Genomic DNA, 24,617 nt, shown 5'->3' with positions numbered 1-24,617 from the left:
TTCCTCCCACGATGGCAAGTTGCCTTCCTGGATTTTGTAATTAGTGACCATACATTGCTAACATCATCAACTTCCAGTTCCCTCTAGATTTGTGTATTTATATTCTGCTTAGGTTTTGTTTTTGGTTTTGTTTTTTTTTTTTCCAGAGATGTCAGTGAGACCCTGCTCTTGATAGATAAGTTGAGGATTTCAACTTGGGAGGGGAAACCCACTGGACTTTGGAAATGCCATCTAGACTCAGAGGCCTAACATCATTCACTGCACACTGAGTCATGTGTTTTGAATATGAGTTATGACTGCATATAATTTACATGAAATTGTATCAATAACCACCTCCTTTAAGTCAGAATTAAAATGAGAAATACAGAAGCTGAAGTGATGGCTAATAACTATTGAAAGTTAAATTACTATTGAAAGCTAAATTACCTGAAACTACTCAATGTAAAAGGGGGAAAAATAAAATATTTCAAAATTTGAAGCGTATTTGGTAGGTCTTTCTAACATTTTATAAACCATACCCTGTAAATTGCTTGAAGTTGAAGCAAAATTAGTCATCGTTACTGATGTATATTCATCTTGGTTTAGCTGCACTTTGAAGTTATGCTGGCTACTATTATCCATTGCATTTTATGAGCAAATGCAATACAGAGCAAACAACCAACATACAAGACAGCTTTTGTGGAAACCCAGGGCACAAGGAATATTTCTCTTGTCTCCTCTGGGGTGTCCTGACCCCCAGGGGAGCACTGACTTTGACCCTCATTCTTGGAGAAAGTTTCCTAGACTTCAAGATAGACTAGAATATACAAATGTGTGAAATAGATAATAGAGAGCAGTGTAGGTTTATCACTTGGTGAGAAATTTAGGTTTTGGGATTTTTAGTATGTTGTGGATGGAAGAAAGATGGAGGGCACAGGCTGTCATCCTGAGTTTCTTCTTTATGCTTCTTCCTTCTTCATGGGTTTGGGTGGCATTTTGTAATTGGACAGAAAAGTCTGCATTGCATGCTTCCAGGGATCAGTTATTGGGTTAAAAGGGAAAATAATCTAGGCGTCCTTTCTTAATTGGATGGTTTAGTCTTGAAAGACCTTGTAACAAGAGATTGTTAGCCATTTTGTGCCTTCTATTGAAAAGCTGCCAAACTCTTGGTTGTGAGATTCTTTTACTGATAAAAAATAATAAACAGCTGAGTCTGAACATGAAACTACCGTCTCAAGAGCCTTCAGTCCAGACCCAGAGAAACCAATAATCTTTGTCCTTTGCACTTTACCAAATGGGCCTTTTGTTTGTGTCCTTCTGCAGGCCATAGAGACGCACCTCATCCGAAAGTCGAGCGGGGGCCTGACATACATCGCCGAGTGGAAGGGCGGATTGCTGGAGCACAAGATGGGACACCTCACTTGTTTCGCTGGAGGCATGTTTGCTCTGGGAGCAGATGGAGCCCCCAGTGACAAGACAGGCCATCACATCGAGCTGGGTGCTGAAATTGCCAGGACTTGCCATGAATCCTATGACCGTACACGTGAGTACCATGCTGCAGAGTTTGGCTGCACTGCTCGCCTTCATGAAGGCATCCACTGGTGGTTTTGCATCAAGCTGAATGAAAGTTGTAGCACAGTGAGAAGTGTTCATCCCTTCTGAGCAAATGCTGCCTTGATTTAAGAATAACTTAAAATGGATGCTCTGTTTTTAAATAATTTCTGTGCACCTGAAGCGTATCTCCTCACTGTAGTAATTGACATGACAGTTACATAACAGTAATTAACAAGCTGCTTTCACCATGCCAATTTCTGTATAGCTGAATACAAGTAAGAGAGGGACTCTGTTCATTGATGAATCAGTATAAGTATTACTCATGTTTCATGCACAAAAGAATATTTTAGACTCAGTTCTGTTGATACGAAGCTGCAAACAATAGAATTGCACAAAGAAAGTGGATTTCTGTACAGAAAATTTCTTTGAATGTTATCATCTTCTTATAGAAATAACCCTGGCAGCATTTCAGATCCCAGAGTGTATTTTCCAGTTTGATATAGGAAAGTAAATATCCTCATCTTTTAGGCAAAATTTCACTTGTTGCTAGTTATATGAAGTCTTCCAGAATATAAATGTTAGCATCACTGTTCAAACTGTAAGTGCCATTTAAGGCATTGATGAAGAGCAGCTCTCTCCTACTCCAAATTATTTATAAAATATTAAAAACAGGAGGAGCTGCAGTATCTTTCATAAATTATATTGTTCTGGGTAATCTGGCTTTGTGCCACATAAAAGCCTAAGTTGATTTGGTAATTTGGGGAGTTTGATTTGGTTACATAATTTGAAACCTTTTTTAATGCCTTTATTTTAGTCTGTGCTTTTTTATTGGCTAGGAATGAAACTGGGACCAGAAGCCTTCAGATTTGATGGCGGTGTTGAGGCCATTGCTACAAGACAAAATGAAAAATACTACATCCTACGACCAGAAGTCATAGAGACCTACATGTACATGTGGCGCCTCACTCACGATCCAAAGTACAGGGAGTGGGGATGGGAAGCTGTTGAGGTAATGTTCTATTGGACTTTTTTGTTGTCAAATCCTAGTAATGTTGTTAAGTGAGCTATTGAATGATACCTGGACATTGTTCAGCAGTTGGAAGCTGAATATTTATTTTAAATTAGGCATATCAATTCAGATTTCCAGGAATTCATTTGCCAAATAGATGACATTTTGACAAAACCAAAAATTGCTGATATTGTATAACAGAAAAGCACCTTGTTATTTCTCCATCTTAAATACTTCTAGGATTAGGGGTGACATTTGCATGTACTGTCCCAGATGTTGAGTGTTGCTGCATGTGAATGGAAAGTACATACATGTGTCAGATTTGAGCCTTGGATATGGAGATAAGTTTTATTAAATTAATACTATGAAGGTGATTTTAATTAAGGTGGCAAAGGCCAGGATGAAGGACTGCATAGTACCGAACATAAAACCATGTTACTTTCAAGAAACATAAATTACATCGACAAAACTCCCTAAAAAACAATAATCTCTTCTAGATTTGAATTTTTTTTGTCCCACTGGCCTTTGAGCTTCAAGCAGTGATGCTGAACCTAGCTATTTGTGTTTGTCTAGCACAAGCCTTGCAAAAGGGCAGCTTGTCTGCACTGCAAAGAATGAGCTTGCCAAATCCATTGTTTCCCTTTTTTCAGCAGTTAATCTCTCTTACTCGTAAGGCTGAGAGCCTTTAGATTTACCTTGTTTCATCCTCCAGGTATGGGTCCTTATTACACACTTCTCTGGAGTTCACTTCTGTCCTCCTCACACTGATGTTGCCCTTGCTAAATTAGCTGACATCTGATAGGAAGTACAGCATGCTGAAGAACATTATTTTTCTGGCTCTGTGTACTTAAGAAAAACGAAAAAAAAAATCAGTCAAAACTCTCTGCAGTTTTTTCTCACACTGACCTCTCCTGTGCAGAGGTATTGCTTTTCAGGATTTCACAAATATCCTGTTTGTCAGTTTACCTAACACCTTTTGCTTCTAGAAGTGTATGATTACAATCTTCTTGGAGGGGCTTGCATCACTACTTACAGAAGGTTGATCTACTCTCCGGGTAGAACTTGTGCCCTACAATTTCTTGTCCCTAAGGGACCCTACTAAAGAGCTGTTACTGGGTTATGACCCCATAAACCCAACTCCCTCCACAGCAACCAGGATCTGTAAATGTATTCAGTATTCACTGTGTAGATATTGATCCTATCAGAAATGTTGTGCAAATGCCATTGAGCATTATGGAAAAAAGAGGTTATTTCAAGTCTGGTAATTAGATATCCTTCAGGAATTAAATTTAAGGCAAAATCTGCTTTCCAAAAAAAGAATAGTAGTATTACCTATGCTTATACTCTCAAGCTTCTTGCCTGAATATTCACGATTGTTGTGTGCCTGCCCTGAGCACTGTATTCAGCTAGGTAGAGAGCAGTTATTTAGGACATTGTATTTGCCTCCCTAAGGTGCTGACTCTGGGGGGCCCTGAAATAATATGCTTCTGAATTACTAATTCCAAAGCAATTTGGGTTTTAAAACCTCTAATTTAGAGGGCTGTTCCCTTACTTTCTTCTTTGCTAACACCACCCATAGGCACACATTTTACTACTGGAATCTTCCCGGGCAGGTTGTAATTGGCATATTTACAATAGCTGTTTGTGGAAGTCATCCCATCAGGCTTCAGCAATGCCAACTGTTCTTTCTCCAGGAGATGATTTTCCTGACTCATTGTTACTGCCCACACTGATAATATTGTTATAAACAATTGAAATGTTTCCTTATTATTATTCTTTACCCATTTGGTTCAGTTTGTTGTTGTTTCTTTCAAGTTGGTACACTTGTTTACCTCCTCCTCACTCCCCACGTGTCCCTTGTTTAACATTCCTGTGGTTATTGTCAAGCTGGCTCTAGCACAGCCAGATGGGTGTGGGAGATGCAGCTGGTCCCGTTCTGCCCGGGGCCCGTCTTCCACCGTCCTAACGTGCAGTTAGTTGGGTGTTTCACAAAAATAAATCTTACAGCTTTCCAGAACTTATGCAGTCAGTTGTAGGTTTGGAATCTTTTTTCATCCTGTTCTCTCTTGGTGTTTATAGCTATACAGCTCTACCTAATACAGTATTTTTTTGTAACAGCACATATCATGCTAGCTTTGTAACTATGTCATAAATTCTGTTCCCTCTTGCTCCTTAATGCTGCCCCAAAGGGCACCTGACCCATTCTGTCCTTGGGGAAGCCCCCAACCACTGGGAGTCATTGGTTTAGTTACTAGTACTTATTGCACAAAAGGGAACCTGAGACTGAAACACGAAAAAAAGAGGAAACGATTGATCAGACCATTTGGGGTTTTGACCAAAAAAAGTTGTTCTTTATGTCTTTCATGTCCACTTCTAACTCATTACTCTGGCAATAAGAACTCATTAGGTTTTTTCCCAGTTCCCTTGTAGTAGAAAAGGAGGCAGTTTTAGAGTCGTGACTTCTAAACTCTCTGACAAGTCTCTTAAGTCTTTCTCTAACTTTATAAACTAAAAATATGCTATAGCCTCTCCTTTTTTTCTTTGTGAATTTGCTTTGCTGCTTTGAGTCCAAGATAATTTTGTATGTACTTCAGCAACTGGAGAAAATGCAGTTATGACCACCAGCAATATCCACTGTTACTGAGTCAGAAAGGTTTTATCAGCTTAGCTCATGAAAGCCTCCCTTTTTGCATTATAAATGTGGCACATATTTTAAATTTGTAGCACTTCCTTTGTTTTTCCCTTTATGATAGTTTGAGACTGTCAGCCAGTTTTCACTGTGCTTGATGTTTTCCATTACTGTATCATAACTGATCCTAGCCGCCCTCATTTCCTGAGAACTACTTATTTAAAGTGTGTTTGATTGTTTCTTCCTGCCCACCACTACCCCTATCGCTGTGAACATCGCTGTTCTCTCAAAGTGCAGGAAAGGGCACAAAAGCCCATCACTGCCAGGATGGTTGACAACCTAGAGCCTTTTTATCCTATTAATCCTGCAGGTGGATGTCCTGTTCCTTTAGTTAGGTGGAAAGTAGCTTTGAGGGATGAGATGCTTCATATTTGCATCAAGCAGATAGATACCACCAGAAGGCAAACATGGGGCAAGTTAACCCCTTAGTTTACATCACAGCAGTGCCTCCAGGTATCTATGATGCCTCTGAACTCAAAGAATGCTCAAAGTAAGTTAGAGCATATAAATGGTAAATTCAATTTGCTTTTATTATACCTCGCCCTGTATAGAATGCAGATATTTCCTTGCATAGTAGCCTTATCCTTCAAGTTCTGCTTCTGCTGTGCCTTGAAAAATGTCATCTTTTGTTTGACATTGAAAATCCAGACACAGATGCAGCATTTTGAATTTGTTGCAGGTTGAAGTAGACAAGAGGGAAGGAATACCAGCCCAGAGGAAATGACTTATTTAAACTTAAGTATATTTGTCATTTAGTAAAAGTGTCCAGGAAAATTAAAGAACTTAAAGACACATAAAAAAAGACAAATAGGCTGTTATATTGTAAAGGATCTCTTCTGGAAAAAAAAATCCCCTTTAAATATACGATAGGCAGCTTACTCTCCAGTGAAAATTATGGAGATCCTGATGTGCAAGCCAAATGTGTGCAGACAGCTACAGGGACTCCAGCAAAATCAAGGACATTTAGGATAGCTACTCACAGCAAAACACAGATCTTAAAGAGCCTTTAGAGCAGGGGAAGATGATGAATACTTCAGTAATTATTAGTGACTCTTAGTCCCATCTGTCTTCAGAAAATACTTACTCTGCCTGGTTTAGATATATCCTCTGCCTTGATTTTTAGCTTGTGTGTTTTGAAATGCAGCATCTTTCCCTAAATAAAATCTACACATCCTGTACTCACTTCAGTGGTATTTGTAGTAACTTCAGAAAGGGAGGAATGGTTATCTCCTGGCTCTCTCTTGGTGGGGATAAAGCCCGAGGTATTTCTGCCTGAAAGTCGTTGTTCCAATATCATCTGCACAGAAAACACCTTGTTTTACAGTAATGTGGTCCTGAGTGAATGCAGCCATCCACAACCCTTACTGTAATTTTCATTGCAAGAAGTTATGTAGGGTTAAGTAGCATTTTCTGAATTTGGTTTTGAATAATGAGTTGTTTTAAATATAATCATCTTAAATTCTCTTCACTCCTTCCTTATACTGTCTGATACCAGAGAGTTGTTGTAAAAGAGAATAAGAAAAATTAATAGAGTAAGAACACTTGTGGCCTTGTTAAATACATAAATTATAAAGAAAAAACCCTATTAATTCATATTTTTAAATATAATAGTGATAAGATAACAAATATTCAAATAAAGTATTGGATAGCAGTATATTTTAAAAAGTTATGGCTCATATATATGCATATAGGTACCACCTTTCTATTGCAAACACCTAAGATAAAGGAAAGCAACAAAGTTTATTGAATAATCTCACTATATATACCTTCTACATTTCCAGCATCTTTTTTGCCCTTTTAGAGATACTCTTCATCTGATCTTTTTTCTTCTTCATAAATATAGGACATTCGTGTGGGCAGAAAGAAATTGTATTTTTACGTGGCCCATGTACTCCTTTTTGTTGTGAAATCGGAATCAGTCATCTGTTTTACACCTTTTAACTGAATAAAGAGTTTGGAAACTAGCTAGAGAAAAACACCTTGTTATTGTTACAGCGAATTATGTTAAGTTCTGGCTTTCTGTCTACACCTGTGTAAGAGACAAAGCTTTATTCAGAGAGGTAGCAAAGAAAAATATGACTGCTGCACAAGAGAAATTCAGTCAGAGCCCAATCAGTGGTTAATTGAAAAATTAAATAACTGCAAAGAGAAGTTACATATATATGTTATAACTTACACAGAAAATTGAGCGTTGCTGTTCCTTTTCTTGAAGGGATTTGCAGGAGGTAAGGAGAAGACTGATCTTTAGTATGGTGTTCAATTATGTCACAATCATTTCAAGTAGCAAAATATGACCAGAAGAGGTATAAGTAACACAATTTCCAAAGGCTGGGAGATTGGGAGAGAAAGGCTATTGTTACTCCTATTAAAAAGAGGAAAAAGAATATAAGTAAAAATCCATATGTCTTTAAATCCTTATACCCATACATCATTCCTTCTGAAAGCTGGTTTGTGTTCACTTTTTATTCATTTATTGTTTTGCTTCTCTTCCTGAATATGAAATTAGACCAGTATGCCTATGTCTTTTTTTTAAAGAGTTTTCTGTCTAGACATTTACCAAGTTTTCATCTCTTTATCAAAAGATTTGTAGCAATTGTTTTTTGCTAGTTTTATTGCCAAACAGGAAAACTGACATAATATTAATTTTGTTAATTTGGGTGATTTGGGTGTTCTCTTCCCTGCTTCAGGCACTGGAAAAACACTGCAGAGTAGACGGCGGCTATTCTGGCATTAGAGATGTTTATAGCAATCATGAAAGCCATGACGATGTGCAGCAAAGTTTCTTCCTTTCAGAGACACTCAAGTAAGTTAAGAAAGTTGACTTTCATTAGTGTGAAGTAGTTCTGTGTATAATCTTTACTGATAAGTATTTATTATTAGTACCCTTGACACTCTCACGTAACAAAATCTGAGTGAAATAGCAGAGCTCTTCTTAAGTGACAGGAAGCAAAATTGCCTTTTTTTTTTCCAATCTGGGTCAATAAACTAAATTCCCTGACTTCTGCAAATTATCTTTACTTCTTATAAAGGTACTTGATAGTTTTTGAGACATTGCATCTCCTGTCTTTGATAGGATCTAATTATATATGCAAGCATTAATGAAACAAATTGACTAGACATAGAACTTAACAGACTTATATTGCATATTTTTCATTTTAAAACTTTAGAAAAAGAAGACAAAACAATTTCCATGGAAAGCTTGCAGGGCCTGCTAAGAGAAAAAAACAAAAGCTTTCATTATCCATCAACAGCTCCTAAATTTTTAATAAGATTAAACTTTTGTCTTGATCTCTTCAGTTCTGGGTTGGTTTTTGGGGTTTTTTTTGCTGTGCAAGAAAAAAATCAGTCATGCCATCTCAACAGGAAGTTTAGTACTCAAGTAAATTAAATATGAATTATTATGTATTTTCCTCAAAATCACTTCCCTGATGTGGTCTCATTTCCTCCTTTTTTTTTTCTTGTCAGGTACCTGTATTTGCTGTTTTCTGAAGATGATCTTCTTCCATTTGAACACTGGGTCTTCAACACAGAGGCTCATCCTCTTCCTGTTCTTCACAAAGATGATGGGAATAAAGAAGAAAACCAGAAATAGATGAAGATTGATTTATACTTTGTTTCATTCCTTACGTTTCCAGGACTTGGGCACATGACTTGATTTTAAATTCCTAAGTTAAATTTTTTAATCAAGTGTTTTGCAGTCTGTTTTCTTTAATGGTAAATTTTTATGACTGTACCCAATTAATTATGATAAAACCTTAATCCTCTAATTCAGATTAATACCTTCTTAGAAGTGAAATAGGGTATCTTCCCAGATTCTCTTAGGCTGCAGTATCATTTGACCAAAAAAAGCAGAAGGTCTGCATGTTACTTGTTTCCTGTTATGCTTTTAATTTGACTGCAAAATTCTTCTCTCCTCTGTGAGGAGATGTATGCTTTAAGCTGTAATATTTTGCCATGTTGCAAAAAGCCATATTGAATTAAGTATAAAGAGCTTTTTTTTTTTGCTTTTTTTTTTTTTTTTATGTTCTATGTTAGTTTGTTTTGTGTGTCATCCAGGACAAATCTTGTGACTGTGACAGCCTCTTCCTATGCGGGTCTATCATTACTTGCTGGAGTATCTGATGTATTTCACTGTCAATGAAGTCGACATAGGGGTATTTCATCTCATGCAGACACAACTCTGAAACTGCAGTATAAGTTGAAGTTAGATTAAACTAGTTTCTATGGATTTAGCACATTAGTTAGCTGACCTTAGTTTTTCAGGTTTTGATTAGAATATTGTAATAGAATAAATTGTTTCCTCCCTTTTCTAGGTGGTGTTATTCTTATGTCTTTAGTCAAGCTACTATGGAGTAAAATAAGATAATGATTTCATATTAAGAAAGGGTCTATTAACCTTCTTTATATATTAAGTCCAGTAGCTTTCATTTGGTTGGTTGGCAAAAAGAATCCACTCAACAACATTCTCCTGGAAGTTCAGAATTATATCAGATACAGTTTGTTTGTTTTTCTGTTACTTTTGCAAAGATTTAGGTAGGTCCAGACTTGACACCAGACTTGATGGTTATTTGTCACAAAGCAATTTAATGTCTCTGTATGAATAAAGATGGACGTTCAAATGCCTTGAAGGAAACCTGCCTCCTCAAAAGAAGAGAAGTCATTCAGAGAGGAAGTTATCCTGCATTGAACTATAACTTTCTGACAACACTGTCTTGTCTTAAGTAACAGAAATGCAATGTGCTTAAAAATACTCCTTAGAGTAGAGGCTTATTAAGAAAGGTAACAGCTTTGCCAAAAATGTTTTGCTCTGTGGCATCACCAAAGGGAAAATGAAATGAGGCACAATTAATTCCTGTTTTACTTTCTTTGAAGTGGTTTACATGATTTTTAAGTCTACCTGTTTTCATTTAGTGATGGGATGACTTCCATGCATTTCAGGTAGGAAATACCTGGCTTCCCATTCTGAGAAAGAACATTATCCATTGATTGGACTGCAGTGGAACAAATCTGGTTCTGAACAGGACGTTCTTGAATGGTATTTAGTAAGATAGCTCACATGTCCAGCATTGCTAATCACAGCTGAGGGAACACATTTGTTTAGGCTTTAGAGTACATTTTTTCTATGCTGATAGAGGTCTGCAGTGGAGGTTTGCTTAGGTAGAAGCCAAAAATAACTAATTACACTTATATATAGCAGCTGGAAGCTGACCCGTAGAGCTTGCCCTCAAGTCTGTAAAGACAGCACTGCCTGCTGAAAGAGGACATAGCACGTGCCACACAGGCTGCCAAAGACACTGGTGTAGGGGACAAGGCAAGGATCCACTGATGCTCCAGCACAGGCTTGGCAGAGCTGGGCATTCCTATATGGGAGTTACTGGGGTACCTTGGTGAGCCTGGGCCACCCAGCACTGGGAGAATGGATAGAAATGGATGTGCAGGTAAAGCCTGCTTACACAGAGCCAGCACAGCAGCTCAAAACTTTTTGCTCCACTGTTTTTTTAATTATTATTTTCTTTTTTAAAGTATGTATTCCCCTCATGGCCCAGCAGGTTTCTGAACCCAACCAAGCAAGGATGAGGTCTTGACTCTCTCCTCGTTGAAAATCAGAAATTCTGCTGCTTTTGATTCTCCAGAATTTATACCACTGGAGGATTATACTTCATTGTATTTCTTTATCAATAGTATTTATAAGGGAGATTTTTTCCATCCCCTGAACCACCATAGCTGTGGAATAAAACCAAAATATTTCATCTCTTTTTAACATGAAAAAATATTTTTTTTTCTTAGTTATGCTTACTGGGTCACCTGCTGCTACTGCCCCCCACATGTATGTGCTGCTTTAGACCTCATCTCAGTTAAATAACTACAAAAGCTCAGACAGAAACAGTCTTTGAGAAGTGTGTTTTCTAAGCCACTTTCTATGTGGTTTTCTTCACCAAGGTTTGCTTCCCCCAGCTGTCTGCAGTGATCTTGCTGGGACTTAGCGAGCTGAAGGGATGAGCAGAGAACCAGACAGGTCTTCTCCAGGTTTTGAAAAGCGGGCTCCAGTCACACAGCTCTATGTGCATTGGGTCTTATGTACTTAAATATAAGCATCATGGCTGTTTCCTTGTAAAACAGCATTTCTTATGAATTTTTCTTAGCGTGGGAGTTAGGATGATTTGAAAGAGCACAAATTTGATGTGGTATTGGTATTCAGGTTGTATGTACAAACTGCACTATACTGTACTTTTTGTAAAGTAATGTAAGTAGACGAGAAGATTGTACAACGTGTAGATCTGCCAGCTGTAAGAAAAAACTTTTCATAAACTGAGAATATATCAAATTTTCTTTTTTTTTTAAATAACCCCAAAACACCAAAGTTAGAGCAATCATTTTTAAAACAGTCCATATTTACCACTGCTTGTTAGATCAGTAAGATAACAAGACAGCATGCATTGTAATTCCCATTCACTTGACTAACTTCATGGAAGTGGCTAGTGATGGTGACTCTGTGTTCCCAGTCATTATAAGAGCAGAAGAAATTGCTCATTGTTGGGGTGGGGGGGTGTGGCAGGGGGGGAGAAGACAGTGACATGGACACATTATCTTTGCATAAAGATGCACACTGCCCACACTTCTTCCATTCCTTTGTAGTATAATAATGCATTTGAATCCACATATGTTCAGTCCCCGGAGGTAGATCCCTTTAAATGGCACCAACATTGTTTCACATGGAAAAAAAATATTTTTTTGATTGTTGGTGAGATAAATATTGCATATGTGTTGGTTATACAGAGATTTTTGCAATGCCCAATAGCTCACTGTTTCTATGGTAACTTCATACATATCCATTTCTATCATGTATTTAAATTGGTTTTGATTTGTACATATTCCACTTAGTCTTTTCATCTTTATATAAACTGAAATTATGGAATACATAATAGATCAAGATGCTTAATTTTTAAGAACTTATATTTGTAAAAATTTCTCTATTGTGAATAAAGTCTTTTAATATATCTGTTCAACTGGTTATGGTTTTTCTTACGTGTGTTGCAGAAGTAACTACAGGAATCTGCTGCATATTCTGGTTTAGCTGCTGTACTCTGTGTACTTGTTAAGATGCTGTTCTTAATTAATGTCAGCGTATAGAATTTCTACCACTGAAATAAGTTTCTTGGAATTTTCTGTCAACAAAATTCAGCATACCACATGTATTTTGGTAGAAAATGAGCCTGCTAATGAAAAGAGGGAAGCTGGGAAGTGGGAGGTGGCAGGCAATAAGCACAGTGAAGGTCAGTCACTACAATTCATGCTCTGCACAACACAAGTGGGCAAAGCTAAATGCCATTTAGGAGCAAACAGCACAGTGGAGATGACAAGGCTGTCACAGTGCCCAGTGTTACATGACCATGTAATGAAATCCTGTCGTTAGCCCATGCTCCAGAGGAGAGGGAAACAGTTGTCATAGGAACTGTAACTATATTTTGTTTCAGAAGGACGTTAAGATTTCCAATCTAAATATTGAAATAACAGCTACACCTCCTGGATAACCTTGTTTTCTCTGTTTAGTAGAAAGCCTCCTCCCAGGATGATACTGAAATAAACTGCTGTGGTTTCACAGAACAGTCTCAGTAGTATCAATTTCTGTCAAAATACTTACTCATTAGACCTGCTTAAATCACTTTTGAGGGCAGCTCTGAGATTTTTTGCAGCAGTTTCAGCTACACAGTGAAGTCCTTGGGGCAGTGAGCAGACCGTGCCCTCCTGCAGCTGGCCCCAGGACTAGACAAACTGCTACTCAACAAGGCAAACATGAACTAAGGCAAACCTTCCTGCAGACTCTGATTCAGAAGAGATGTAAACGCAAGCCTGGGTTAGAATGTCAGCCAATTCACTCTCCTTAATTGGATGCTTGGTGCAGTTTGTTTTCTGCAGGGGAGAAGGGAACTAGGACTGAGTTGACAATTAGTAAAGACAAATAGGATTTGCCCCATTTGCATTGCCCTATGGCCTTGCTCTATCACAAGAGGAACTCAGTGCTCGCATGGCAGCATCTGCTATGGAAACAGCCCTTCATCTGAGCCACCTTAATCTTGGGCTTAGTCTGTCCTAGCTGATCTCAAATGCAGGAGGAGAGATTACACATCAAAAAGCAAACTGCCCAACCCAGGAAATGGTCACTGAGATTCAAGAGTTCTGCTCTGAATACTGCAACAAGAGGCAAACCACAGGGATTTGCTCTCTCCTGGCTTTATGCATTCATACATGCACAGCCCAGCAGGCTGTTAGCACGCAGCATTATTCCAAAGCCAGCACTTTGACCCTCGTGTCTCAGGTACCTGCTCCTCTGTCTGCACCAGCTCTCACTCACCCTGTAAACTCACCAAATAAACCCTCCCACTGGAAGCCCCTCTTAAACTTTCACATGCTCTCCAAACTCTGTGCATACTTTGTGGGCAGGTTGGTAAAAGGCAAACAACCTTCCACATTCTCGTGCTGACATTTTACAGGATCCCTCTCATTATTAATATTTTATGTCTTCATTCCAGTTGTGTGCTGCTTTCACATCATCAACCATAGCAGCTCAGAGCTATTATTAGTCTTGAGCACCTCAAGCTAATAAAAGTTATTAAAAAAAAAAAGTTAATTAAAGAAAAAAAGCCAATTGGCAGTGTGGTTTTAATGTACTGTAACAATCTTGTCCAGAAAAAATACTATTGTCCACATCTTTAATCCCAAACCTGACCATTTCTCACTAAAAAAAGTGAGAGAACATGCAGACTCTATTTGTGTTTTATACTAAGATATATTTACAGATCTAAGCAAACCTTACAAACTATCCACTTCTGCCATAGGGTTTGATAGACTGTAAGATAGTTCTCAGTATCTAATTCTCACTTCTTTCTGTTCAAAAAAAAAAAAAAAAAAAAAAAGACAAGGCAACAGTGCCCACCAAAGTATATTAACATTTTCCAATAGAGCATTAATTGGCTGGTCACGGCTGAAACCTGCTTGGGCAATCTTCCATCTTTATATCTGTGGTGTCACCAAAAATAGGCTAACAGGGAGAAATTTCTTGCATCAATGAATATTTTTCTTTCTAAAAATAACTTGTACAGCAAGAGAACCAGCTCCATTTAAGTCAGTGTCAAAATTGTTCATTTAAGCAAAGTCAATTTTTCTCTCAGAGAAAACAGTTCCATAGAATTTTACATAGAGACTTGTGGAGTGGATTGAGCTTAAGGAATGCTTGAGGGAAAGGCAGCAGACATGCTATGCTATGTTTATCTTTTCTTTCTTTTATTTTTTAATATCCTACAGATTATCTGTTTCTCAGATATGGTTTAGACAATAAACATCATGTATGAATTTATTCTTACTAAGCAAACTCTCTATCTTCTTATCACTCAGAGCTGTTTTTTTCCCAGTGAAAACAAATCAGTGGCTTCAATTCAGCTGTTGCTTGGCTTCTTTAATGAAAGTGTGCGTGTCTTAACTTGAATAGCTTCAACAAAATTTGAAGCTTTCTTTTCACTATCATTCTAAAGTGTTTTAATATATCACATACATCACTCTGTTTCCAACACTGGCTGCCAAATACACACAAAGCCAAATCTTTGGCTTTCATATTTTGCATACAAAATCCTGCAGCCTCTTTCCATTTCCCAGCAAAAATTTTACAGCCAGACACAGTAGCGAGTTCCCATTTTGTGGGACTCCATTCGTTTTATGAAATATTCTGACAACTACTTACAAGCATGACATAAATATTATATGTTAAAATAGAAGTACACTTGTCAAATAAGAGGCCATTTTGGTATGCATTATTAATAACAACCATTTCTACTCTGTAGTGCCATAAAGGTAAAGCAAGTTATGTAGACACATTCTCTTCCTGAAAATTTTTATAATAGGAGATAAGGTAAATCTAAGTCACTGGGCAATTATTCAAACACAAAAAGGGTGTAGGGAGATCAGCAGTGAAAAGGCAAAGAGTAAGACAAAATGGGTCACAGCATTGGGTTGAAAGGAAGATGGCGAAGAAACAATGACCTAACTTATAAACAGGAGCTACTACATCAGGCAGGATGATCCATGAGAACAGTGAGATACTTCAGAATGGAGGAGGAAAAGGAATCAGAGACAATGGGTATCAGTCACAAGCTAGGCACTTCAAAAGCATCATCTTCAGACCAGCCAAGAATTGAAAAATGGCACCTCCTTTCAAGGACTGGAGCTCACAGAGCAGACATGCTGTGGAGGGAAGCTGTAATGTGCCCATTCTGCATCTGCAGGGACACTGACTTCGAAAATCACATGTTGAGATCAGTCATTGAAAACATTTACTACAACCAGAAATAAAAAAAAACTTTTAAACCATTCCTCAAATATTACCCTGCACCACAATATAATCTTCTGTCCTCTCACAACTCCAAAATTCCCCTTTCTCATCATGGTGTATCTATACATCTCTGTGCTTCCCCACGGCACAGGAGGCTGCTGGATGGCTGAGCACCTGCCTGCCCATGGGAAGCAGTGAATTAATTCCTTGTTTTGCTTTGCTTGTGTGTGCAGCTTATGCTTTCCCTGTCTTTATCTCAACCCATGAGTTTTCTTGCTTTCACTCTTCCAGTTCTCTCCCCGATCCTGCTGTGGGGGAATGAGGGAGCGGCTGCCTGGGGTTAAACCACGACACTAGGAGAAGCTGCAGTTATTTGTGCATAGCTTTCCTTTCTTGGGTTATTAACTCTTTATCCTTAGTTTCTACACTTCACATTCACTTGAACTCCTCCCTGGATTTGTCCTTTCACTTGGAGGTGGGAACCTAGAGGCATTCTTCAAGTAAATCACCCAAAGATGCACAGACCTTTAAAGGTTAGGAGAGACGGAGATTTCCCTGAACTCACACAGCTCTTCCCTGCCTACCCAGACCTCAAGCGTTTGTACAGCTTCCTATATTTGAATTGGCTTTTTTAAAAATCCTGGGGGCAAATCCCAACCCAGGCTGTAAAGCATAAGGATTAGCACTCGGGCTCAAGTGATCACTGGGGACTTCAGCAAGTCCTAGGCTGAAGCTGTTTGCAGTCTTTAGCCAAGAGCCCCAAATTGTTGTAAACAACAGTATTCGCAGATCAGCAGCATGATGAGCTGATTTAAAGCCCAGAAGTATCATGTGTGGTAGTACTGAGACAGCAGCATCTTCAGAGTAATTTAGGGGAATGTTATAAAGAGACACAAAGTCTCCAGTTACCAGCCATAATGTGTAAAAAATTCATTAAGAAAGGGCAGCCTGCACATCATCACCACTCAGAGGAACCAGAAAGCCCACAAAAATTAAAAGAGAAACATAATCATTATATTAATTACTGATAATGCAAGGTTTAGCAACTCCATTTCCTAGTATAATAGCCCAGCTTCAAAAAGACTGATGCAAACACTTCTTGGGAAACAAAACACCAGTAGGAATGAGCCAGCCTCCTTGCTTAGCTTTCTTAAGAACCTAAAAATGCTGAAAGTGACCAGGTTAGGCAAAAATGGACATTTTGTGGGATTAAATCCAAGCAAACATTACCCACACTGCAGAACCAGTGCATTTTTGCTAGTCCCATAGATTTTTATAAAGCACCTGCTTGAACCTTTGAAAGCCAGAGGCCATCTCAGAGCCAATCCAGAACTCCTCTCATTCCGCCTTCAAAAATAAAACACACACCACCACTGCTGTCCTTCTCTACAGTGGCAGAACAAGGTTTCAAGGTTCTCCAAAGTTAGCAATGCAACATCTTTACCTCTTTTCATGCCTTTTTAAAATTTCTTTTTACATCTACCTCATTCTTGCCCAAGTCTCTCATTTCAGGCAACCTCTAAACCCTAAGAGGGAGCTGCTGTTCAGCCCACACCACAGAGCAGAGCCCTGACCCTCCTTTAACTTGGAGATTTTCACAACATTTTCACTAGCAACAGTCCCGGAAGGAAGTTCCCAAGCACATTTCATTTGTGCCTTCAGTCCAGCTTATTTGTCCAACAAGGTAGAAGATGAAGTACTTCATCTGAGTCTCATAATGCCTACTCCCACAGGCCCTAATCTTTTCATCTTACTACTATATAACTTTAAAACCAAAGGATATTTGCTTTTCTTTCAAGATTACTTTCCACTCTGTCCCCAGGAAAGATGTGAAGACTGAAATACACTTGGAACAAATATATCAGCCACAGGAGAAGGAGAGAAGGAAATGCTCTTATTCAAACACAGCAATAGAGCAGCACCACACCAGAGTCCTATTTCCTGGTGCCTCACTTGGGGAGAGCAAATCCCTCTACAAACTAGCCAAGAATTAGATCTGTATTTACAGGAGGCAGCATGCACACCATGCACACTGAATGACTCACCCGAGGTTACAGAGCCAGGCAAACCCCCTCAGCACAGCTGCCAATTCTCAGCTCCACTCGGCTTTCCAGCTGCTAAACAATAATCTTTTTCCCATCCCCATGTAAGACATGAGCCAATTTTACTTTTATGAGACTAAATTACCTCTATTCATCTCCTGTCACTGTAAATGAGTTACTAGTGAACTCTCTCATTTCTCAAAATTTTATTCACAAATGTCTTTATAATTCCGTTTACCTGTATGTGAAGAGATACACGCTGTTTATACAAGCATAAATCAGGTATGATTTATTTTGCATTAACTTGCTGTTTCTTTTACTATCAGAGAAGAGACAAGTGTAAGTAGTAACAGCAAGCAAAAATTTTTTACAAATTAGAAGTGGAGAGACTATGGCTAACATGCCTTAAATGGGAAAAGGTTTCAGGAGTCAGACTCAAACAGACAGAACCATGAAGCAACAAGGACAGCACATATCCCTCAACATGTGAGAGCTGACTAACATGTGGGAAGCCTCCTGCATCCTTTTTTTGCATTCCCTGAGAGGGCAGGAGGAAAAGTCACACACCATTCAGATTGCTCCAAGAGCAGTTGGGTGCAGTCAGGAGTCTGCAACACAAGAGTGCAAAAATAACCATAAATAAATTGGTGCAAAGATTTACTCAAAGGGATACCAGGAGACACCCATCTTTGTCTTCTACTGTGCACAATGAGACAGGACAGCAGGTAAATGGTCATAGCCTGACAACACTCCTGGAAAAAACATTTGATTTCTAACCATAACCTATTTCTCAATGGTGATTTAGTTTGGCCATGTGGGTTTGTACTCTCCAAGGGCTCTCTAACCTCTCAGGTTGATTTCAGACAATTTCTTACCAAAGTATTCCAGTTCCACTAACAATCACACACCATAAAAATACAACATTAAGAAAAGGGAGAGGGTATTTATGAAGCTTTTGATCCCGTCAAATGTGGTGGTGGTGGTGATAAATGAGTTGGGAATATAGAGCTGCTCACTTTAGGAAAAATAGGAGCCACACAGTCAGATGTCAGTAACTCATGCAGCACTGCTGGCTGCTCTCAGCAAGAGGGGTATCAGGGAGGGGTGGGGAGGCAGCTGCACCCCAGGAGGAGCTGCAGTGTTTTGGAGGCAGCAGCAAGGGAAATTAGCAGGTTGTGCTGTGCAAGCTCAGGTCTGCAAGGAAGAACCTTTGAGCAAAGACTCTTCTTTAAGCCAAAGAGAACAAGTATCTCCTTAGCATCTATACCTGTAACCAAGTTATTTCTCCCTTGAGGGAATGCCCAAAATGTGCCAGGTCCTTCTCCTAGCCTGAGGAGACTCTCTGCATTGGCAGTTTAAAATTTAACAAAATGAAAATGAATTACCAAATAAGTGTTTCTTATGTCTATGAGGTTTTTCTTGTTTCCCCAGTCTTGTGACCTTTTTCAGGCTGTTTTTGACCTCCTTTGATAACTTGGAAACTGTAGTCACATCAGCATTTCTGTAGCCAAAACTTAAAAAAATCCTTGTAAGAACCATATGAAAAAGATGAAGACTTAACAATTTTTTCTCCTTCGCTAAACAGAAATAAGCAAGGCCCTGGGAGTTGTTTGGCTTTTTTTGAGTTTTATTTAAGGGCAGGTAAGAGGGGAAGAAAAGGATCTTCTACTAAAAAGTAAAACTACTACAGTTCAATGGATTTAGAATTCCCAAGTTTTCAATTAAAACCTGGATCAAAGTAACAATGAATGCCAGTTGGAAAGCCTGCATTCATCTGAAAACAGAGACTAATAAATCCAGAGCTTTCCAAACCCATCACATTCAGCAGCCCCACAAGGGATGGAGAGGAACAGCACAGACCTGCTCAGCCAGCTGGGCTGTCAAGTGGCTTTTATTTCCCTGTGCTAGAGAGCAGGAAAGGTGTTGAGCAGACAGATGATGAAAAAATGGGGGGAGGAGGGCAGAACATCAGAGGAAACAAATTCATAAGAATAATTTAATTTAGAACATAAAATTAATCCAACAAAATAGAGGAACAGATGCGAAGGGATTTGAGACTCCTTCTTGGATCATATCCCCTTAACTTTACTGTACTCACAATCTGAATGTGATCTTATTTATTCAGAATATTGAGACAGAATATTGAGACCATATTAATTAAGCAATAAAATGCTCCAGACAGCTTGTTGTTAGGATTATTTACATACCATGGTTGTTAAAGGGGGAGGAGAAGAAATTAGTATCTCCATCCTGAGAAGTGTCTAAAGTCTAGAGGAAATAAGGCCAGGCTTTTTATAGCATGAAGGATTCCTCTTTGCTGTTGGAGCACTTGCCACAGTCAGTTTTTCAAAGGGCTCTGCTAATTAAGATATGTACTCATACAAGCAAATATTTGGCTGTCTCAGTGCTGCTGTTATCTCCCCTGTGAAGCTGAGAAACCAAGGCAAACAGAGGAATAAGGAGATCTGAAATTTCCCCTCTCTGACCCTGCTAAGAAGACTAAGCCAGGCATCTGCACCAACCACAAGGTGATCACTACAGTGAGGACAAACAGATACAGATCTAGATGAGCCTTCTGGGGGCCCTGCCAAGGAACACATTGCCTTCCCAAGCAGAAGTTGTGCCACTCTTCACGCTGCCATATAACTGATGTGCGACCTTGGGCAGCAAAATACAGAGCCCGGGGTGGGGGGGCACTGGGTTTGCCTCCAAGGGAGCACAACAGAGGTCACATCACTGATCTAACTGGCTGGCCAGCCCTGCCTGCTATTACAGAGCTGTGGTGTGCACGACACAGATGAATTTTGTCTATACAAGCAAATTTAACAAACAGAAATTAAGAGCAGGAAAGAGAGGAGGGAGTTCATCAACAGGTGCTTGCTTGAATACTTGGGGTAACAGAGGCAATATGAAAGTAATTTTCTTTCTCTACATAAAAAGAGCTCACTCACCTCATACTCTCTTCAAGTTTAGCAGAGATAGTTCCATAATCTCTTCCAGAAGGAAAGAAATAAACTCTGCTTGTGCTGAAGCTGGATTCATATTTAAGGGACACCGCAGATCTCCCAAGCAGTGAACTAACACAGGTCAGGCCCTCACACCTGTGTAATTTACTGAGACAACTGCATCTGTGCTCCAGGTGCCTTCACTACTTCCTAATTGTTTTCCTTTGGAGAAGGATGAACCATTACCACCTGAGCTTTTCTTCATAGTTTTAGGCTCCCTAATCCGATGTATCAGCCAGTCCCTGCAGAGCAATGAGGAACTGATGCCTGAGTAAGTACAGCTGAGAGAGGAAGGTGGAACCTCAGTGTCCATGACCATCAGCAGCAGAATGATGCTTGAGAGGACAGAAGACAGATAAAAGCAGTTTGTATGAGGAAGAGTCAGTCCTGCTGGGAGCCCTACATGTATATTATGGTAGTTAAGAGCACAGACTTCCTCACTGCTATGGACAAACTGTTATTTTCTCTATTGCAAAGTTTATACACATCTTTTTTCTTGCAACAGAATACTATTTTATTGATTTCCCTTCAGAGACTATTTGGAGGAAGGAGACTTCATTGGTAATAAAAAAAAAATTTTCAGCCACCAGGGTGATAATATGGTAGGGTGCAGTAGTTATTCTGTCTAACCTTGGATACAGCTGCTCAAAAGGATCTTCCTCCCCTGAATCACTTTCAAAGATGTTTTTTTTTTTCTCCCACAACCAAAATATTTGTATTGAAAACTGTATTCTTCCTTGCCCTCAAATAAGCATCTTGTCTATATGTACAGTCATAGGGAGAAAATGTAGGCACTATATTCAAGGCTATAAAATGCCTGGAATTGTTTCCTCTAGTGTTTAGTTACCTCTCAAGATGGAGCCACTAATTCCTCCTCCTCCTCCCCCTTTAACACACATGGTATGTAAATAATCCTAACAACAAGTCATCTGGAGTATTTTATTGCTTAATTAATATGGTTGCAATATGATGAATAAATAAGATAGTCATATTGCTGCACTGAAACCCATGAAGCCTATGTTCAGTCAGTCACAAAAAGAGACAACACTGAGGAATGAGTAGAAGAGTTTCTATCAGAGCAGGAGATTGCTGATCTAACCCAGTTACCTGGGAGGCTCATGTCTGAAATGCTATTTTAAATTGTGTCATTACACAGTAAGGAATTAGAATTATTCATCGTGTCTAACCTAACCTCATTACAGCTTCCGCTGGGAATAATTATTTCAAAACATTTCTTGCTCTTCAGAACCTAAGGGCACAATTATTGAGTCTTCCTGAACTCAGCTCAAATGACTTCTCTAAATTCTAGGGAGCTGCTCTGGCTCCCAGCACAATGTGAACCTATCTAAAAACGAATCTTATTTGCAGCAAAGAAACAGAGACAGCTGCTTTACACATTCACCTACCTGCCTGGCCCCCACTATCACATCACAGCCTGTAGCTCACATCCCTTTCCATCTCAAAATTGCTTTTCCCCAGGTGGATGATCCCACCTTTCAAGTCAGGACAATGTTACTGCTACCAAACAGTTACAAAGCAAACCTTCCCAAAATCACGGGCTTTCCTACTTTGTTTGAACCTTCCCTGCAGAAATGGAAGGGCAATGAATGTGTGTCATCATATATAATTTACACCTTATGAAAGTTTTGGAGACACCCCTCATCAGCTTCTGGCAGACAAAGCTTTTCCAAAACAGTGGCTCATAGGGAGGACAATACAGACAACACTTTATTTGCAGAAAATGGGTCATTGCAAATATTTCTTTCAACATCTTGTCTGATTTGTGAGGATCAGAGGGTACTTATTAAGAAATGTGAGGTCAGCAAAAAACTGCATAAGGTTCCAGCAATAATGTTAGCACAGCTGCATGACATTATCAAATTGCTGTTTAAAGGTGTAACTAGAAATGTTCTCTCAGTAATATTTCAGATTCTTTTTACAAAGATGGAGTTCCAATGAAAATATGTGCTGTGACTTCTATCAATCAGGTCTTGACTTGTCTAATACCATTTTCTATTTTATATATAAATTAGCCTGTTCAGATCTGACCTTTGTCCTTTCAAGGATTTTTAATGTCTTTTTTAATAGATCTAGAGAGCTGACATCCAAAGAGGGCTGAGATGGAAAATGTTCTCCTCTGGTGTTTTAAACTCAGATGTTCTGTCAGCTGAAAAAAGGCACATTATATCTTCAGCTCAGGAATGTTCTTTTATGTTCTTCTGATCTAAAATTATGACCAATACAAAATAGGTATAAACATTGGTTCTATTTCCCAGTAAGCTAGTTAAGGCTTCTGGAGACAATTCAGAATTGAAATAGCCTCTCCTGAAATTAGCAGACATAAAATTATTTCACCTGCACAAATAAACAGATTGTGATGTATTTCCTGATTAGTCAGAAGAGCCCAGCAAGACAAGATTAAGTAAACCAACAGATGTAAAAGCTTGCATAGATTACATAATATCTCATCTCAGCAAAACATTGAAGTGTTAAACAAAATGAATGAGGACAAAAGCATTTGTAAAAGTGGCCCAGTGTTTGTCTGTATGCTTCTTCATTTTCAAAGCTCTTATTACAGCACAAGTCATAAATAAATTATTTTTTCCTTTCATAGAGTTCCAGTAACCATCCTTTGGTAGTTAGGTTTGTTATCTCAGATTTACAGGGATTTCAAGGTACAACATCAATGTATTTCAGAGGTCCAAATCAATTCATAACAATATAAATAAGCACAATATAACACTTGAAACAATATAATCACACCACCAATTTTCAACAATACTAAACTTTTATGTTTGAGCTTTGACCAGTGTGCCCCAGAAACTTTGGTCTGCTGTTTGAAAATTGACCTCTCATTCAAAACATGCAAAACAAAGACTATTCCTGTTAATGAAGGAAATGGGCAAGGTTTCCTTTCAATGCTCTGCTAACTTCTTTAAGAAAAGATCGTTTTTGACACTCATTCAGGAAACCTTTTATTAGTGCTAAGAACTCTGAATGATCCTTCAGTAATCCTACAGTTGTTTTCATCAAAGAACAAAGAGGGTTCGGGAAAAAGGTTTTCAACATATGCATATTCTGATAGCATGGCATGTATTTATATCAACAGCCCAGCACCTTCATTGCACTTATCTGGGAAAGTGAGAGAGGAATAAAGATTGCAGCAGTTTTTCAGTGAGGTACATAGATCTGGTTTTAGGAGGCTTAGGAGCTACTGGGTTTGGGGTTGGTTTAGTCCTGCACTCAGCGCTGTAAAATTCCAACCTGGTACAGTAGCACATTAAGCACTTTGTTATCTCAGTTTTTCCAGTGAGACAAAATGAAAAATGAAGCATTTTAGGGCTCTTGGAAGCATGCCTCCTTCTACAAACGTGGTTCATTCCTCACTGCTATGATTTGTACCAAAATTCTTCACTCTGCCCCCAAGCTAGATCTGGTTATATCCTCAGTACCACAGTTTCTTGCTTATCTGCCTTACACTAAGAAATGGCCTGTTAGTTGCTGTCAGGACAATCAGCAAGAGCATCAGTTAGAGCATTCAATAAGTTAAAGATCAGTGGGTGATCTCTGAGTCAAGGTTTTCCCTGCACATACACTACACGCACAACTTGTGGCTCTAAACTTCACCACATAACATTAAATCAAACAATAAGACAGAGCTTAAAACACACTAAGCAAACAGAAGTTACTTTTGCCCTGTTGTGAAGCAAAACAACAAAAAAAAGTACATTTAATTAGAAGCAAGTGTGTGTGAACTGTTTTACAGCCACTCAGCACTGCCACAGCCTCTACAGCGTGTGTGGGTGAGCTCTGACAGGGCTGTGCTGCCACCCTCTGTCCTCAGCCCTCCAAGTATCAGCAGTTAATATTGGGGTGAAATTAACTTCTCCTCAACCTGGGAATCTGGGAAGGTTAAATTCTACATCGTGCAAGAAGCTGATGAGCTATCAGAGCATGAAGAATCTTGTTTCACTTCCCAAACATATTAAGGTCTGCTGAGCATCCTATGCTATCC

General features: G+C 38.9%; 1 protein-coding gene and 1 long non-coding RNA gene across 5 annotated transcripts in view; one reads left to right on the top strand and one right to left on the bottom strand.

Moving 5' to 3' along the window:
- Positions 1-12,238, top strand: part of MAN1A1 (mannosidase alpha class 1A member 1) — a 141,473-nt gene extending 129,235 nt beyond the window's left edge. Inside the window, exons 9-12 of the mRNA XM_064413031.1 lie at positions 1,303-1,522; positions 2,370-2,542; positions 7,919-8,034; positions 8,697-12,238. Of these exons, the coding sequence (XP_064269101.1) occupies positions 1,303-1,522; positions 2,370-2,542; positions 7,919-8,034; positions 8,697-8,823 (636 nt within the window). The 3' untranslated portion in view covers positions 8,824-12,238. The remainder of the gene's footprint in view (positions 1-1,302; positions 1,523-2,369; positions 2,543-7,918; positions 8,035-8,696) is intronic.
- On the bottom strand, positions 1,483-20,767 carry LOC135296572 (uncharacterized). Of its 4 annotated transcripts, none has more exons than XR_010358646.1 (5): positions 20,549-20,767; positions 8,701-8,776; positions 7,408-7,593; positions 3,238-3,388; positions 1,483-1,596 (listed from the first exon to the last, which is right to left on the bottom strand). It is a non-coding gene; the product is annotated as an uncharacterized LOC135296572 (long non-coding RNA). The 4 variants fall into 4 exon arrangements; XR_010358647.1 differs by lacking the exon at positions 1,483-1,596 and adding an exon at positions 1,676-1,905; XR_010358645.1 differs by lacking the exon at positions 1,483-1,596 and adding an exon at positions 2,542-2,828.
- Between the last annotated feature and the right edge of the window lie 3,850 nt (positions 20,768-24,617).

Source organism: Passer domesticus, chromosome 3 (assembly GCF_036417665.1).
Source record: "Passer domesticus isolate bPasDom1 chromosome 3, bPasDom1.hap1, whole genome shotgun sequence".
Classification (NCBI taxonomy): Eukaryota; Metazoa; Chordata; class Aves; order Passeriformes; family Passeridae; genus Passer; species Passer domesticus.
This window is presented reverse-complemented; position numbering and strand designations above follow the sequence as displayed.